Source organism: Brassica oleracea, chromosome C3, assembly GCF_000695525.1.
Source record: "Brassica oleracea var. oleracea cultivar TO1000 chromosome C3, BOL, whole genome shotgun sequence".
Classification (NCBI taxonomy): domain Eukaryota; kingdom Viridiplantae; phylum Streptophyta; class Magnoliopsida; order Brassicales; family Brassicaceae; genus Brassica; species Brassica oleracea.
The window spans coordinates 25,004,828-25,020,576 of NC_027750.1; the positions used below are offsets into that span (position 1 = coordinate 25,004,828).

Sequence of the window (15,749 nt, forward strand, 5' to 3'; positions counted from 1 at the left end):
CATGCACACGTAATTTAGGGTTTACAGATTTTAGGGTTTCACTTTGAACATTAGTTCATTCGATTATGGGTTCTTAGAGTTTAGGTATACCTTAATCCTTTAATGGATTGAATGGACCACCAAGAGAATGAGCTTACGTGGACTGGTACAAACTGGAACCTTACGCGGACTGGTCCAAACTGTTTGCTTATAGGTATACCTTAAACCTTTGATGGGTTGAATGGACCACCAAGAGAATGAGCTTACGTGGACTGGTACAAACTGGAACCTTACGCGGACTGGTCCAAACTGTTTCCTTGCAGTCCGCGAGTTAGCTTAGGGTGAGCTGATCGGGATCGTTGGTACGCGAGCTGGTACTTGCAGTCAAATAACCCGTTGATCTGGAACAGTTTGATCACGGACTGGAACAAGCTGATCGTACAATCTGGAATAGTTGAGGTGTACTGAAACTTGCAGAGATCAGTCCACAGATCGATCTTGTTGAGATCAGTGGTCGAATACAGATCAGGGTCATGATCAAAGAGAGGTGATCGATAGAGATTAGAGTTTTAGCAATATAGAGAGATTTAGGGTTTATGGTCGATATTTTAGCTTAGGGTTTTAGAGATCAATCGTGCTGATAACGTGTTGTGAAAGTAATGAAAAAGTCTATCTTTATCCATAACATAGATAAATGGAAAGAGTACAAATCATAATTCAACTAAGGAAAAGGAAAAGCTGGCCAATTCTCTCTTTCTTGGACCGCTGATAATATAATCTTTTGGTTATAAGCCATCCACGATCTGTTTCATAACATTATGTAGAATATTAGAATTGTTAGCTTTAATATCATCTATATATATTTCTCGTAGTTTGAAATAATATAATTGACAAAAAGATATTTAATACTAGCACATACTATTGCATTTGAACCGTTAAGGGTTTATATTATTGTCAATAATACTGAGAAAAAACATGTTTTGACGCGTCAAATGTTTCCTTTTTAATATACTAAACACGTTTGTAGCTTTTAAAATGGCTTTTTAGATTTTATTTTTTGAGTTTTTGTATTTTGTACGTTGTTTTCGGTTTTGGATAATACATGCTCTAAAAATTTATAAATAAAAAATAAATAAAGTCTAGATTGAAAAAAATAGTAGCTACAAAATTATTAAAGCTTAAACTACAGTAGTTAAAATAAAGGAGTAGTTTTATAATATGACAGAGTGACTCGTCAATGTATATAAATACTCTGTTTTAGAAACAGAACCAAGCAGGGCAAGAAAAAAAAACAAGAGATGAAGAGAACGAGAGCGCTCTCGTGTCTCATCACAATGCTCCTAATCGCCGCCGCAGACTCCACCGAAGAGACAGTGATGCGTCTCGAAATGTCTCACCGAGACACTCTCTTCCCAACATCTTCCCATCGCGTTGAAGACATTATCAGCGAGGACCAGAAGCGTCACAGCCTCATATCTCAAAAACGAAAGACCAATGGAGGAGGAGCAAAACTGCCATTGAGATCAGGCTCCGACTACGGAGCGGCGCAGTACTTCGCTGACGTCAGAGTTGGAACGCCGGCGAAGATGTTCAGGGTGGTGGTGGACACAGGGAGCGAGCTGACGTGGGTGAACTGCAGGTTCCGTGGGAAAGGAAGAGGGAGAGAGAAGAAACGTCGAGTGTTCAGAGCAGAGGAGTCATCGAGTTTCAGACAAGTTGGATGCTTGACTCAGACTTGTAAAGTTGATCTGATGAATCTCTTCTCCCTCTCTAATTGCCCTACACCTTCAACTCCATGCTCTTACGATTATAGGTAGGTTACTTAAGCTCTCTTGATGGTGGTGACTGCATTATCAACATTCAACAGAGAAATGTGATTAGGTAGAGACTAATCAGGAGTTGATTAAGGATCATTATTCATTAGTAGTGACTTACTCCCTCCATTTTAGACTATATTTAGTTTAAAAGATTTTTCATAAATTAAAAAAAAACTCCCTCCATTTTTAAAAGATGTACATTATTGATTTTCACACATTAAAAAATATTTAATTTCAATTATCATTACATTATTTTTTGTAATTAACTATTTCACTCAAATTTTTACCAAGATAATTTCAATAAATACAAATGTTTTTTGCCGTTTACAATTTACAATTAAGCAATGCATCGAAAATATCATTTTAAACAGTTTTCTCTAAAACTTGGATATTTCTTCATTAACGTAATTAAAGTTAAAATATACTCCCTCCGTTCTTTAATGATAGACCTTTTAGAAAAAATAATTGTTTCAAAAAGATGTATTTTTTTGTGTTTTCTATGAAAAAAATGTAAACTTCAAGAAAATTAATTGAATTTATTGAAAAACTATTGATTAAAAGTTATTGAAAATTGAAAATTATAGAAGAAAACGATATATTTATTATGGTAGTTTAATGTGTTTTCTTAATATGTGTGAAAATACTATAAAGTCTATCTTCGTGGAACTGAGAGAGTATATACATTGATTTCTAAAACAACATTTTTTCTAACAAAAATATATTCTAAAACGACAATTAATTTAAACTGGATAGAGTTAATATGAAACGAAAAAAAAAAACATTCTTATGGGGGAGTTGAAGTTTACACTGTTCCAGATATTTATTACGGAACACAAACTGTGTGTTCTGGAGATAAGATATTTAGTGAAAGTTGGGTGGTCATCAATGAGAGAGGAGAAGGGACCTCTCGGTCTTGTCACCATATCATTGTCTCTACTTTCCCCAACTCTTTAGAGAAGCCATAGATTTTTAGATGCAAGTGTCTGTAAGGAGAGGGCGTGAAATTAAATGTGCTTTGAGCTACAATTCATCACATTACATAAATGTCACTTATTATGTGACTTGTGAGTTAGGTCTGGCGCTTGAGCCATACATAAATTATAGCCTCTCTCTTATTGTCATTAGCCCTAATGCAAATTCCTTAATCCATGTTATTAATACTAATATCAGATACGCAGACGGGTCAGCAGCACAAGGTGTGTTCGCTAAGGAGACATTCACAGTTGGTCTCACCAACGGTCGTGTAGCTAGACTCCGTGGCCTCCTCATCGGTTGTAGCAGCTCCTTCAATGGAGACAGCTTCCAAGGAGCCGATGGAGTTCTTGGTCTAGCCTTGAGTGAATACTCCTTCACTTCCAAAGCCACTAATCTCTTCGGTGGCAAATTCTCATACTGTCTCGTTGACCACCGCTCCCACAAAAACGTCTCCAGCTATCTCACCTTCGGCTCAACCACCAAAACCACCACAACAAGAACCACCCCGCTTGATCTCAACCTCATTCCTCCCTTCTACGCCGTCAACATCATTGGTATCTCCCTAGGCGATGACATGCTTGACATCCCCATGCAAGTGTGGGACGCAACAAGCGGTGGTGGGACAATCTTGGACTCAGGAACCAGCCTCACGCTTTTGGCTGAAGCCGCCTACAGGCCGGTGGTTTCGGGGCTCGAGCGTTACCTTGTGGGGCTGAAGAGAGTTAAACCAGAAGGAGTACCGATAGAATATTGTTTTGATGTCTCGTCCGGGTTCAACGAGAGCAAGCTGCCGCAGTTGATGTTTCATTTCAAGGGGGGTGCGCGTTTTGAGCCGCACCGTAGAAGTTATGTAGTGGATGCTGCGCATGGAGTCAAGTGTTTAGGGTTTGTGTCGGCGGGAGCGCCGGCGACTAATGTGGTTGGGAACATAATGCAGCAGAATTATTTGTGGGAGTTTGATGTTGTGGCCTCAAGTTTGTCTTTTGCTCCTTCTACATGTCTTTAGCTGTTCATTTCTCTCTTTGTGGGAGTATTACTTTTGATTAATTGGGAAATATTGCTTGTTAATTGTTAGTGAATGAAATAAACATGTTTGTTATCAAATTTGTAATATATATGACACTTTTTTTGTACACCTCTATTCAGCATTTTAGAGCAAGATAGAGTTGATGTTCTCAAAATCATGAAATATCCATGCAATATATTGTCTGAAAACCCTCTAATTAAGTTTGTATGTAATAAATTGGAACCAAAAAAGAAAAGGGAATCATCTAGGTTGGATAAAAAAAGAAGTAAGAAAGTACTTGTGTTTGTTTGCTTAGCTTTCAAGTGGCCTCTCTTTGTCTCTTTAAATTTATGGATTCTTCTTTAATTCCTCTATAGATGAACTTATTCCCTTTCATATGGCTCAAAACAACGCAACTGAAACAAAAATGTGTAGACTTTTTCTTCATTCAGCACAATACAAAACATTGGACCCAAGAAGAAAACTGATGAGGCCGAAATTAAAACTACTCAAGCATAATCCAATAAATATAAGGCCCAAATAACATAGGCCCATCGTTTCTTGGGCTGGTGTTCCAGGCTTCCAGCTAATCCATAACGTGACATTTGCAATGACGAGATTCGTCATCTTCCCTACCCACTCTTTGCATATTTTTACCAATTGGCACGACTCATCATCAAATCTATACGAAGCTTCGATTTGAGTTTTTTTTTTTTTTTTGTTTCCTCTAAGATTTAAAGGAATGGAACTATAGCCGTCGACTTTGACTACGACCAGTCTTCTCTATATCCTCCTCTCTCTCTGTTCACCATCTCCTTCATAAAAATCTCTCCTTTTTCCTCAACCATGCCTTCCAATACAGCATCGTCCAGCGCCGCCGCCGCCGCCGCCGCCGGATCTGCCGATTCTTCCACCTCCCGGAGAAACTCCAAACGACCCAAGTGTATGTCTCTTCCTCTGTAATCCTCGTTGACTCTTTGCTCCAACTATATTCGATCTTTCAATTCATCTCTACCATCTGCAATCCACTGTTCAGTTTCTTTTTACCATTCATTCTCCAGCTTCTTAGCTATGTCTTTGGACTAACTCAAGCTCACTAGTGAGAGTCAGATCACCAGAATTACTATTAGGGTTTTTTTACTTTCTCGTTAAAAAAGAATTGAACTTTATAAGAATCTTAGCTAGGAAACCATAATTACTATTAGGGTTCTTACTTTCTCGATATAAAGAATTGAACTTTATAAGTTTTCACCTAGGAATCAAGAACGTTATAGCTACTAATGATTTGATTTGCAGATTCAAAGTTTACACAGCAGGAGCTTCCTGCTTGCAAGCCCATTCTCACTCCTGGTTGGGTAAACCTCCTTTCTCATTCTCCAGTTTGTTTTCTTTGAGAAAAGGTTTAAACTTTACTTATGGGTCTCATTTTTTTTGCAGGTGATTTTGACGTTTTTGGTCATTAGTGTTATATTCATCCCCCTTGGAGTTGTTTCTCTTTTCGCTTCTCAAGACGTAAGAAAGGATGATCTCTTCATCTAAACCCAAATGTTTCTGTATCTTTACATGTTTCATCTCTTAATATGTTATATAGGTTGTTGAGATCGTTGATCGGTATGATAATGATTGCATACCAGCGCCTGCTAGGTCTAACAAGGTTGCTTACATTCAAGGAGCTGCTGATAAAACTTGTAACCGGACCATAGTGGTTAGTTTCCTATCACTGTTTCATTCTTTGAGACAATGGTTAGCCTCTGACTGAATGTCTCCTTTGTTTTCAGGTTCCTAAGAAGATGAAGCAGCCTATCTACGTTTACTACGAGCTCGAGAACTTCTACCAGAACCACCGCAGGTACGTGAAAAGCCGAAGCGATGCGCAGCTGAGAAGCGTGAAAGACGAGAATCAGATAGACGCGTGCAAGCCTGAGGATGATGTTAACGGAAAGCCTATTGTGCCGTGTGGTCTAATCGCTTGGAGTCTGTTCAATGACACATACGTTTTATCGAAAAACAACCAGACTTTGAATGTAAGCAAGAAGGGTATTGCGTGGAAGAGTGACAGGGAACACAAGTTCGGCAAAAACGTGTTCCCCAAGAACTTTCAGATGGGGAATATCACCGGTGGTGGCAAGCTAATTCCAGATGTACCGGTAAGCCTTTAGTGCTCAAACTCAAGTCATATCCTTTTGCAAAAGACTTTGAGGACTTAAGTAATCTCTTGTGGTGGTGATTCAGCTGAGTGAGCAAGAGGATTTGATTGTGTGGATGAGGACTGCAGCTTTGCCGACGTTTAGGAAACTATATGGGAAGATAGAGACTGACCTGCAGGAGAATGATACCATACACGTGATACTGAAGAACAACTACAACACGTATAGTTTCGATGGGAAGAAGAAGCTTGTGTTGTCGACAACTAGCTGGCTCGGTGGGAAGAATGACTTCCTTGGCATTGCTTACCTCACAGTTGGAGGAATATGCTTCTTCTTGGCGCTTGCGTTTACCATCATGTACCTTGTGAAACCAAGGTATGTATATATATATCATATGATTCTTATCCTTGGCTATTATAGATGTTTGATTTGGTGTTTGGGGGTGTTTTTTTTGCAGGAGACTGGGAGATCCTACTTACTTGTCATGGAACAGGGTTCCTGGAGGAGGTCGGTAAACAAAGACTCTGTATTCATCTGTTTATGTAAATCTCTTTTATAACCTAAGCCTAAAACTCTCAAGTGATGGCTCTCTGTATTTATAGATGTTACAGTTGAAAGAGTGCAAACCATTACATAGAAATGAAAATGATTGATGCTTCCTATCACCTTTTAACTAGTGCTTGTCTCTATCAACAGTTCATTGCTTTCAAAGTATAATAGTATTGATTCTGAGATTAGAAACACCAGAAGACTATGAAGCAATCATCTATCTATCTGCCTGAGACTTTTCAGACTTAAAAATATCCATCTTTATTCTTCATGCCTGGCAATTTTGAATGATTCATCCACATCAACAACCACAGGCGGTATCTATGATTCATAAACACATGTGCGTTGCCCCTATTTACTCACATGAATATATTGACATTTCTCTTAATAATATACAGTTTACATTTGTTTGTGATAATTACCGAAATAAATTACAAAACTATAGAGAATTGACTTTTTTTCATGAGGCAAATGCAATTTACATAAAATGTACACTTTCTATTTATGAATTTTCTACTAAACCAGAATTTTATATAAACCAGCTGGTTTACTAGCAAAAACATAGACATTGTAGCGGTTACCGAAAATTAATACCCGGTCTATTTTATTAAACCGAAATAATAATTTAACATTAACCGATTTGATAAACCGAGTCTGCATAATGAAAAGAGAGATTCATCAGAGAGAGAGAGAGAGAGAGAGGGAGAGGCGGACAAGAAGAAAGTGAGAAAGCTCAAAGCAATAATCTTGAGACTCTCTCGAGTCACTCCTCTCTTCTCTCACACACACCCTTCGCTTCTTATCGATACGACTGATAGAGAGCAACATCAATATCATCTTCGATTACCTTGTTAGGGCTTTTCGTCTGCAGATTCTTCACACAATGGTAAGCGCTTTCTCCCTTTTTGATAACCTTTGCTCATGCCTTTGCTTTTAGGGTTTTCGATAATTCGAAAAGAAACACTCTAAAGTCCCTTACTTTGATTCAATCATATGATCCCAGCATAAGTTGAGTAGAAGCAACCGAGACAAAGTTCAGCAGTTCGTGGCCATCACTGGAGCTAGGTAACTCGATCTTGTCTTTGTTTAAGCCAAGAAACAGTAACTAGTGCTGTAATCTTGAGAGCTAACGCGTTTGCAGAGCATTTTTTGGGTGTGACTTTGTTTTTGTTAATGTGAGCAGCGAGAAGAATGCTCTTCAGACTCTTAAAGCCAGTGATTGGCAGCTCGAAGCAGCTTTCGACGTGTTTTACAGCCAGCCCCAGCCTAGAAGCAATGCTGATGTTAGACGCTTGGAGGAGCTCTACAATAGATATAAAGGCAACACTCAAGATACTTTCTTTCTCTTGAGTTGAATATCATTTTTGTTGCCTTATTGTTTTATAAAATTCATATTACATTCTGCAGACCAGTATTCTGATATGATTCTAGCTGATGGAGTCTCGATTCTGTGTAGTGATCTTCAGGTATGTTTTATCTCCTTGATTATTGATAAAAAAAGTTATTTGGTTTATCTTACATTGCATTAGTAGCTGACTTGAATTTTAATTCTGCAGGTGGAACCTCAAGACATTGTCACGGTAACGTTTATTCCAAAAACCCTTCCCTACAACTTTCTAGGGTGCATGTGTTATCTTGTTCATCTTCTGATGGGGTACTTACTCCAAATTTCAGCTGGTTCTTTCGTGGCATATGAATGCTGCCACAGCGTGTGAATTTTCCAGGGAAGAATTCATCGGTGGATTACAGGCATTAGGGTGAGTGAACTGTAGCCCTGATGCTGTCTAGTTTATGTAACTTTATGGCCTGTTATGTAACCTTTTTGTTGTGGAGTTTAACTTAATACCTAATTTTTTCTGATGGCAGTGTAGATTCCATTAAGAAGTTGCAGGAGAAGCTGTCGTTCATGCGTTCCGAGCTTAAAGATGAACGTAAGAGGCAAATCTGATATAGTCATTTCTCTATCCTGTTTTTATGATTTGGTTTAATGAAAGTTGTTGTTGGTTGACATATGTGTAAATGTTCTTCTTGTTCAGAAAAGTTTCATGAAATATACAACTTTGCTTTTGGTTGGGCGAAGGAGAAGGTAATAAAAACCTTGATCTGAACTACTAGTTGCTTTCAAGAGTTGTTGTTCTCTGTGCTAGTGATAAACAGTCTACTGTGAAATGTTTCAGGGTCAGAAGTCTCTTGCTTTAGATACAGCGATTGGGATGTGGCAGCTGCTCTTTGCGGAAAGAGAGTGGCCATTGTTAAATCACTGGTGTGATTTCTTGCAGGTAAAGAAACACTCATGATTGGTCTGATCATGTTTTTGTTGCTTCTGATACAATCTTGTTTTCCAAGTTCAGGATCGTCATAACAAGGCCATATCTAAGGATACATGGGAACAGCTCCTGGAATTTGCAAGGGTAAGACCCAAAAACAAAAAACTAGATACAGTTGTGTCATTGAGCTTATATATTGCTTGCAGCTATGGCTTAGTGTTGATACATGGATTGAGACGGTAGTTTTTGTCTGTGATGCAGACGGTGGACCCATCATTGTCGAATTACGATGCAGAAGGAGCGTGGCCTTACCTCATCGATGAGTTCGTTGAGTATTTGTATGACATGAGCGTTGTTGAAAAGTAACTTGTCAACTGAGAGAAGTAATCAGCTCTATTTGACAATGTTCCATCTCGTTATTTTTTACAATATTACTTTTGTTTCTTTGTCAGAATCCAACAATCTGCTCTTCTATCTGTTGTTAGTGTTACCAATAATCACCGCAGGAACAAAAAAAAGAAAGAAAGAATCAATACCATATTTAAATCCAAATTGAAAAGAAATATATAAAAATATGTTTCAGATAATATAAACATAATTAAAAAATGAAAACTTTCCAGAAAGACAAAATTATTAACCGTATTTAACATAAAAATGTATATTTTATAAGATCTGTAACAGATTTCATTGTATTTAGTTTGCTTACAATTTTGTTTATAAAATACTGAGATAAGAAAAAAAATCAATTCAGTGAAGCAAAATCGTACGAAAGGCGATACAAATAATAACGTTTTTGACCAGCAAGTAAACCTAGAGTACCACTTGAAGACCATGTTAAGTCAAATTCGTCTAATCGATTTAAGATATGTGCTGCGAAAGTTTGGGCAGTATCTACTATGAAAAAAAGAAAGAACATGAATCTGAAAATCTTATACATGAGTTAAGATTAGGATTATAAGAAGAAAAAGTTGGTGACATGTGAAGGATCAAAGTTTTAAAGCTGCAAATCGCTTAGCAAAGAGTTCTTAATATGAAAAAATAAGAAGTAAGAAAATATACTTCTGCCATTATCATTCCTCTGTTGTCCTGACAAATTAATGTTATCTATTGGTCCTCAATATTTGGCATATTTATCTCCATCGTTTTATGTAATAATACATTTTTACATCAATTATCGTAAGTTTTATTTAGAGTTTTAACTAGTCAAGATAAAATATCAAATACCATAATTAAAACAAAATTGAAAAGGAAATTTGAGATCTTATAAACATAATCTAATACTAAAACACCCAAGAAATAATAACAAAATTATTAAAAATTTATTTGTATTTTTTAACATGTACGCAAAATCTTATCTTTTACAAAATCTATAACAGATTTCATTGTTATACTTTAATTATCAGAATGAAAAATTCTTATCTTATCTGAGATGAATTTATTTGCTTACAATTTTATTATAAATACTAAGAGACTAAGATAAGTAAGATCAAACCATTTGATAGAAGCAAAATCATAATAAGTGGCATTGCTAGTCTCGGCCAAAGGCAATACAAAGTCATGACAAAAATATTGATGTGATGAGGAGTGGATCTGATGATGATGATCTAGGAGGTAAACATAGAGTACTACTTGCAGATTAAGGTTAAGTCAAATTTGACTGACCGATGTAGGTCAAATTCTGCTGATCGATTCAGGAGACATGATGAGAAAGTTTAGGCTATTTCTACTAGAGAAAAGAAAAAACATGAATCCCAAAAGCTTATAACATGAGTCTAGAAGATGGGGATCATAAGAACAAAAGTTTGTGACATTGGAAGAAATAGTCTTAAAGTTGCAAATTGAGTAGCAAAGAATTCTTACTGTAGAGAAAAGAATAAGTAAGAAGAAATTCTCTGTCATTCCTCGGTCGTCCTGATAACTAATGTTATCTCTTGGTTCTAAGTCTCGCAATATTCGTCTCCATCGTTTTTAGTAATAACACACTCTTTTTATATCAATTTCGTAAGTTTTTTTGGAGTTTTAAGATAAAATATCAAATACCATATTTAAATCCAAATTGAAATAGAAAATAGAAAAATATATTGAGAAGTTAGAAACAAAATCTAATAGTAAAACACCCCAAAAGATAACAACAAAAGTTATCAAAATCTTATTCGTATTTTATGTTTAACACGTAAGCAAAATCTTATCGTTTACAAAATCTAGTAGGTGTTTTCCTGCATCATGTGCAGTAAAATGTTTTTAAATCTAATGTATATTTAAAAATAAATTTTATTAAATATTATAGATTTTACTATTTTCTTACTAATATTTAATATAGATTTGATATATATTAAATCAATTTTTATAAAACTAATATAAAATTGTATAATTATCAAATATTTAACCTAAAGAAATATTATAAAATTTGTAGATATATAAGATTAATGATCTTACGATTAGATATTTAAATTTTAAAAAAATTGTAGAAATTTTTGAAAACTTTAGTAATACAAATTGTATAAGTACAAAATAATAATATTTCGAAATTTGAAATGTTATATATGAATATATTTATTTTATAGATGATGTACGAGCTATTACCATATTTTAAAAAACGATTACCAAAAAGAAATATCAATATTAAATGTAATATATGAATTATTACCATATTCTAATAAGTTTGCCAAAAATATAAATCAACATTAAATGAAATTATCCATGTCATATTTTTTCGGAAGCCATGTCATCAATTTCAGTAGTCATGTCATATTTGTTTTGTGAAATTGATTGTAGAAAAGACATGTGGCATAATCACTTCGCAAATATAGTCTAGGGGATAATAAATTTCATTGCTATCCTTTAATTATCCGAATGATTTTTTAAATCTTATACAACATGAATTTCATTTGTTTACAATTTCGTTATAAATACTAAGATAAGGAATAGCAAACCATTTACGAGAAGCAAAATCATAATAACTGGCACTGCTAGTCCCGGCATGAGGAGTGAATCTGATGATGATGATCTATGAGGTAAAATAGAGTACTATTTGCACACTAGGTTAAGTCAAATTCTACTGATTGATGTAGGTCAAATTCTGCTGATCGATTTAGGAAATGCGCTGAGAAAGTTTAGTATGTTCCTACTAGAGAAAAAAGAACAAGAACCCCAACAGCTTATACATGAGCCTAGAATATGGGGATCCGAAGAAGAAAAATTTGTGACATGTGAAGGAATAAAGTTTTAAAGTTGCAAATTGAGTACCAGAGAGTTCTTACTGTGGAGAAAAGAAGAAATAAGAAGATATGCTTCAGACATTGTCATTCTTTGTCGTTCCTTGGTCATTATGATAACCTAATGTTATCTTTTGGTTTTAAGTCTATATTCACTCCATCGTTTTAAGTAATACATACTTTTCTTATATCAATTTCGTATTTTTCAGAATTTTAACTAGTTAAGATAAAATATCAAATATATATTTAAATCGAAATTTAAATAGAAAATTGAAAAATATATTGAGAAGTTAGAAACAAAATCTAATAGTAATACACCCCCAAAAGATAATAACAAAAAATTATCAAAATCTTATTCGTATTTTATGTTTAACACGTAAGCAAAATCTTATCGTTTACAAAATCTATAATAGATTTCATTGTTATCCTTTAATTATCCGAATGATTTTTTTCTAATCTTATACGAGATGAATTTCATTTTCTTATAATTTCGTTTTTTTTTTTTTTGACAACCTTATAATTTCGTTATAAATACTAAGATAAGGAAGAACATATCATTTGAGATAAGCAAAATCATAATAAGTGGTACTACTAATCTCAACGATAAGCCATATAAAGTTATGACGAAAGATATTGATCTAAAGAGGAGCAAATCTGATGATGGTGATCTAGCAAGTAAACCTAGATTACTACTTGGAGACCAGGTTAGGTCAAATTCTACTGGTCCATTTAGGTCAAATTCTCTTGATCGATTTCTGAGACGTGCTGAGAAAGTTTGGGCAGTTTCTACCATAGAAAAGAAAGATGTTGAATCTCAAAAGCCTATACTGGAGTCTAATCAGGGACCAGAAGGAGAAGAAGAAGAAAAAAAAGTTGGTGATCTGGTGCAGGTGGGACAACACAACTATTTCATAGTTGACATCTTCGAGAAAGAGATCATGGAGTTAGGAGACAAAGTGGATCTAAACTTCAAGACATTTAACAACTTCGAAGTTGTTGACGGAGGCGCTCCATTGGATCACCACTTCTACAAATACAGGTGTTGTTACTCCTCTTGCTTCTGCTTCTGCACAAACATTAATGTTGAGAGAGAGTGGGTAATTCTAAAGAAACAACTAGCCTTGTGGGGGAAGAAGGAAGTCAGCTTCTGTGTGAGAACTTACACTGAAAGAAAAGAGCTGATGAGAGTTGCTGCAACCGTGACAAACGGTGATCAGAGTCACATGTTGTTCTTCTTTGACATTAGGTTCCCTAAGAAGTATCCATACCAAGCACCGAGTTTCTTCTACCATCCATATGGTCTTCCTTTGAGTAATCTTGGAACTAAAAAGAAATTGAGACCTCAACTGCGTTACAACCTATTAGATGTGTTTCTCCACATTGAAGAGATTGTGATGATGAACACCAACAAGTCATATCTTCAGATGGTGGATATGCTGAAGCTGCGGCCCATGGGGTTTGAGGATTTTGTGAAGGGGCACTTCAGGAAGAAGGGGGCTTTCATTCTGAGGAACATGATGGATGAGATGGATTTGGACAAGGAGAGTGATAAGAACATGTTCTTGAAGACGTACATTGCCTTAGAAGACAACAAAGCTTACTGTGAGCATCTTCTCAACAGTGATCTTAAAGAAGAGCTGAAGAAATTCAAAGAGAAAGAGTCTTCACTATGCGAGCATAGCAGGTTCAATGACAATCAAGAGACATCCAAACACCAAAACTCTTGGACCAAGTTCTCGTTCTTGTAGTTTGTGTTTATCTTACCATTTTGTTGTGTGTTTCAGAGATTTTAATATGGTAAAGGTTCTTATAAGACCAACAAGTAACTTATTATAAAGGGTCATTGTCTTGAATAAGGTAGATGATGATGATTTACAGCAAAAGAAACTCATGAGTAATACATCAATTGGCCTCATCAAAAGGGGTGAGTTTCTAAACGGTGACTGTGATGGCTTCATCAAGAGCGATCACACCGGGAAGTACCTTTCCTTCCAAGAGCTCCAAGCTGGCTCCACCACCAGTGGAGATGTGACTCATGACTCCTGCAACTCCAACTTTCTCCACTGCAGCCACTGAGTCTCCTCCTCCTATTATAGTTGTCACTCCTTTCTCACTTAGCTCTGCTAGTTTATTCGCAACCGCCTGAAACAAACCATAACAATGCTCATCAAACCACATGTTTTTTACTCTATGAGGAATCATTTTCTTACCTCTGTTCCAGCAGCAAACTTCTCCATCTCGAAAACTCCCATAGGTCCATTCCAAATAACTGTCTGCGTTGTGTCCAGAGCCTCGTTGAATGTTTTAATCGAGTCTGGACCGATGTCTAGTCCCATCCAACCGTCCTCAATGCCTGATGCAGGCACAACCTACAAACATCCACTTCACTCAGAAACAAAGATCTAGCTGTTGAGAGAGAGAGAGAGAGAGAGAGACAGACCTTGCTGTTGGCATCAGGAGCGAACTTATCAGCAACCACAACATCAGTCGGCAACAAAAGAGAGACTCCTTTAGCCTTAGCTTTAGCAAGGAGAGACGTAGCCAACTCAAGCTTGTCTTCTTCAACAAGTGACGAGCCAACGGAAAGACCTTGCGCCTTGTAGAACGTAAAGATCATTCCACCACCAAGAAGAAGGATATCACACTTCTCGAGAAGAGACTCAATAACTCCAATCTTGGACGACACCTTGGAACCACCCACGATGGCTGCAAACGGTCTCTTTGGGCTTGAAACAGCGCCCACAAGGTAATCAAGCTCCTGTAAACAAATGTACAGAAGAGTTTAAGGGTATGGTATACTAAACACCACAGTGTAGCAGAATCTCTATACCTTTTGCAGAAGGAAACCAGCAACTGAGGGTTTCAAGAACTTTGTGACTCCCTCGGTGGAAGCGTGAGCTCTGTGAGCAGTTCCAAAAGCATCGTTGACGTAGAGGTCAGCTAGTGAAGCGAGCTTCTTGGCGAACTCAGGGTCGTTCTTCTCTTCCTCCTTGTAGAACCTGACGTTCTCAAGGAGCAGAACTCCACCTTCAGGGAGAGAAGCCACCAAGCTTTCCACTTCCGGACCGATACAGTCGTCAGCTTTCTTGACCTGCAACAAAATTCACTGTCAAGAGACTGATTTATCACAGGAAGATGATCTTAGTGAGACAAAGCATGAATCTGTTTACCTCAATACCAAGAAGTTCAGACAGCCTAGGGACAAGAGGAGCCAAACTGAACTTTGGTGTGACTCCCTTTGGCCTTCCCTGAAAAAGGACATGTTCAAACGCATTAAAGGGTCAAACTAGGCCAGCGGATTTGAATCCAACCGAACCCACCGAACTAAACCAGAATTTACGGTTTTTGGTTCAGGTTCGGTTTAGAGTTGGTTCTATTCAGGAATTTAAAAGAAACAGTTCGGCAATCAGTTAGTTGGATTTTCACAAAGTAAAAAACAAACCATACCAAACTAACCAAAATTTCGATCCGAACTAACCGGAAAACCCCAAACTATCCGAGTTTTTAATCGAACTAAACCAAAAATAACAGAAACTGAACTTTTTGTTAAATTCGGCAGAATTTTTGCAAACCGAACTAAACCAAAATTTTACGGTTGTTGGTTCTATTCAGCAATTAAAAAGAAACGGTTATCGGTTAGGTTCGGCAATTAGTTAGTTTTGATTTTCACAAAATAAATACATACCGAATTCAAAATGGAACTATCGAGCTAACCAAAATTTCAACCCGAACTAACCGGAAAACACCAAAGTATCCGACTTTTTAATCAAACTAAATTTCGACCCGAACTAACC

At 36.6% G+C, this 15,749-nt stretch overlaps 5 protein-coding genes across 5 annotated transcripts in view; 4 read left to right on the top strand and 1 right to left on the bottom strand.

Moving 5' to 3' along the window:
- Window positions 1–1,227: 1,227 nt before the first annotated feature.
- Window positions 1,228–3,875, top strand: LOC106334904 (aspartic proteinase CDR1-like). Its single transcript, XM_013773289.1, has 2 exons — window positions 1,228–1,792; window positions 2,967–3,875. Exons 1-2 carry the CDS (start codon window positions 1,278–1,280, stop codon window positions 3,775–3,777), a joined length of 1,326 nt encoding a protein of 441 aa, XP_013628743.1. The 5' UTR covers window positions 1,228–1,277; the 3' UTR covers window positions 3,778–3,875.
- Window positions 3,876–4,449: 574 nt separating this feature from the next.
- Window positions 4,450–6,599, top strand: LOC106334905 (ALA-interacting subunit 1-like). The gene is made up of 7 exons (XM_013773290.1): window positions 4,450–4,720; window positions 5,074–5,132; window positions 5,215–5,289; window positions 5,369–5,482; window positions 5,556–5,924; window positions 6,010–6,299; window positions 6,382–6,599. The coding sequence occupies exons 1-7, from the start codon at window positions 4,624–4,626 to the stop codon at window positions 6,437–6,439; spliced, it is 1,062 nt and encodes a 353-aa protein (XP_013628744.1). The 5' UTR covers window positions 4,450–4,623; the 3' UTR covers window positions 6,440–6,599.
- Window positions 6,600–7,226: 627 nt separating this feature from the next.
- Window positions 7,227–9,275, top strand: LOC106334906 (DCN1-like protein 2). The gene is made up of 11 exons (XM_013773291.1): window positions 7,227–7,359; window positions 7,477–7,538; window positions 7,657–7,793; window positions 7,881–7,939; window positions 8,030–8,053; window positions 8,148–8,230; window positions 8,340–8,404; window positions 8,510–8,559; window positions 8,651–8,752; window positions 8,825–8,884; window positions 9,002–9,275. Exons 1-11 carry the CDS (start codon window positions 7,357–7,359, stop codon window positions 9,104–9,106), a joined length of 750 nt encoding a protein of 249 aa, XP_013628745.1. The 5' UTR covers window positions 7,227–7,356; the 3' UTR covers window positions 9,107–9,275.
- Window positions 9,276–12,557: 3,282 nt separating this feature from the next.
- On the top strand, window positions 12,558–13,703 carry LOC106330219. Its single transcript, XM_013768729.1, has one exon. The coding sequence runs from the start codon at window positions 12,576–12,578 to the stop codon at window positions 13,701–13,703; it is 1,128 nt and encodes a 375-aa protein (XP_013624183.1). The 5' UTR covers window positions 12,558–12,575.
- Window positions 13,704–13,765: 62 nt separating this feature from the next.
- The window catches only part of LOC106335787 (phosphoglycerate kinase 1, chloroplastic), a 4,162-nt gene continuing 2,178 nt past the window's right edge, over window positions 13,766–15,749 (bottom strand). The window contains exons 2-6 of the mRNA XM_013774402.1: window positions 15,126–15,203; window positions 14,786–15,046; window positions 14,396–14,713; window positions 14,166–14,324; window positions 13,766–14,097 (exon numbers count right to left, since the gene is read on the bottom strand). Of these exons, the coding sequence (XP_013629856.1) occupies window positions 13,888–14,097; window positions 14,166–14,324; window positions 14,396–14,713; window positions 14,786–15,046; window positions 15,126–15,203 (1,026 nt within the window). The 3' untranslated portion in view covers window positions 13,766–13,887. The remainder of the gene's footprint in view (window positions 14,098–14,165; window positions 14,325–14,395; window positions 14,714–14,785; window positions 15,047–15,125; window positions 15,204–15,749) is intronic.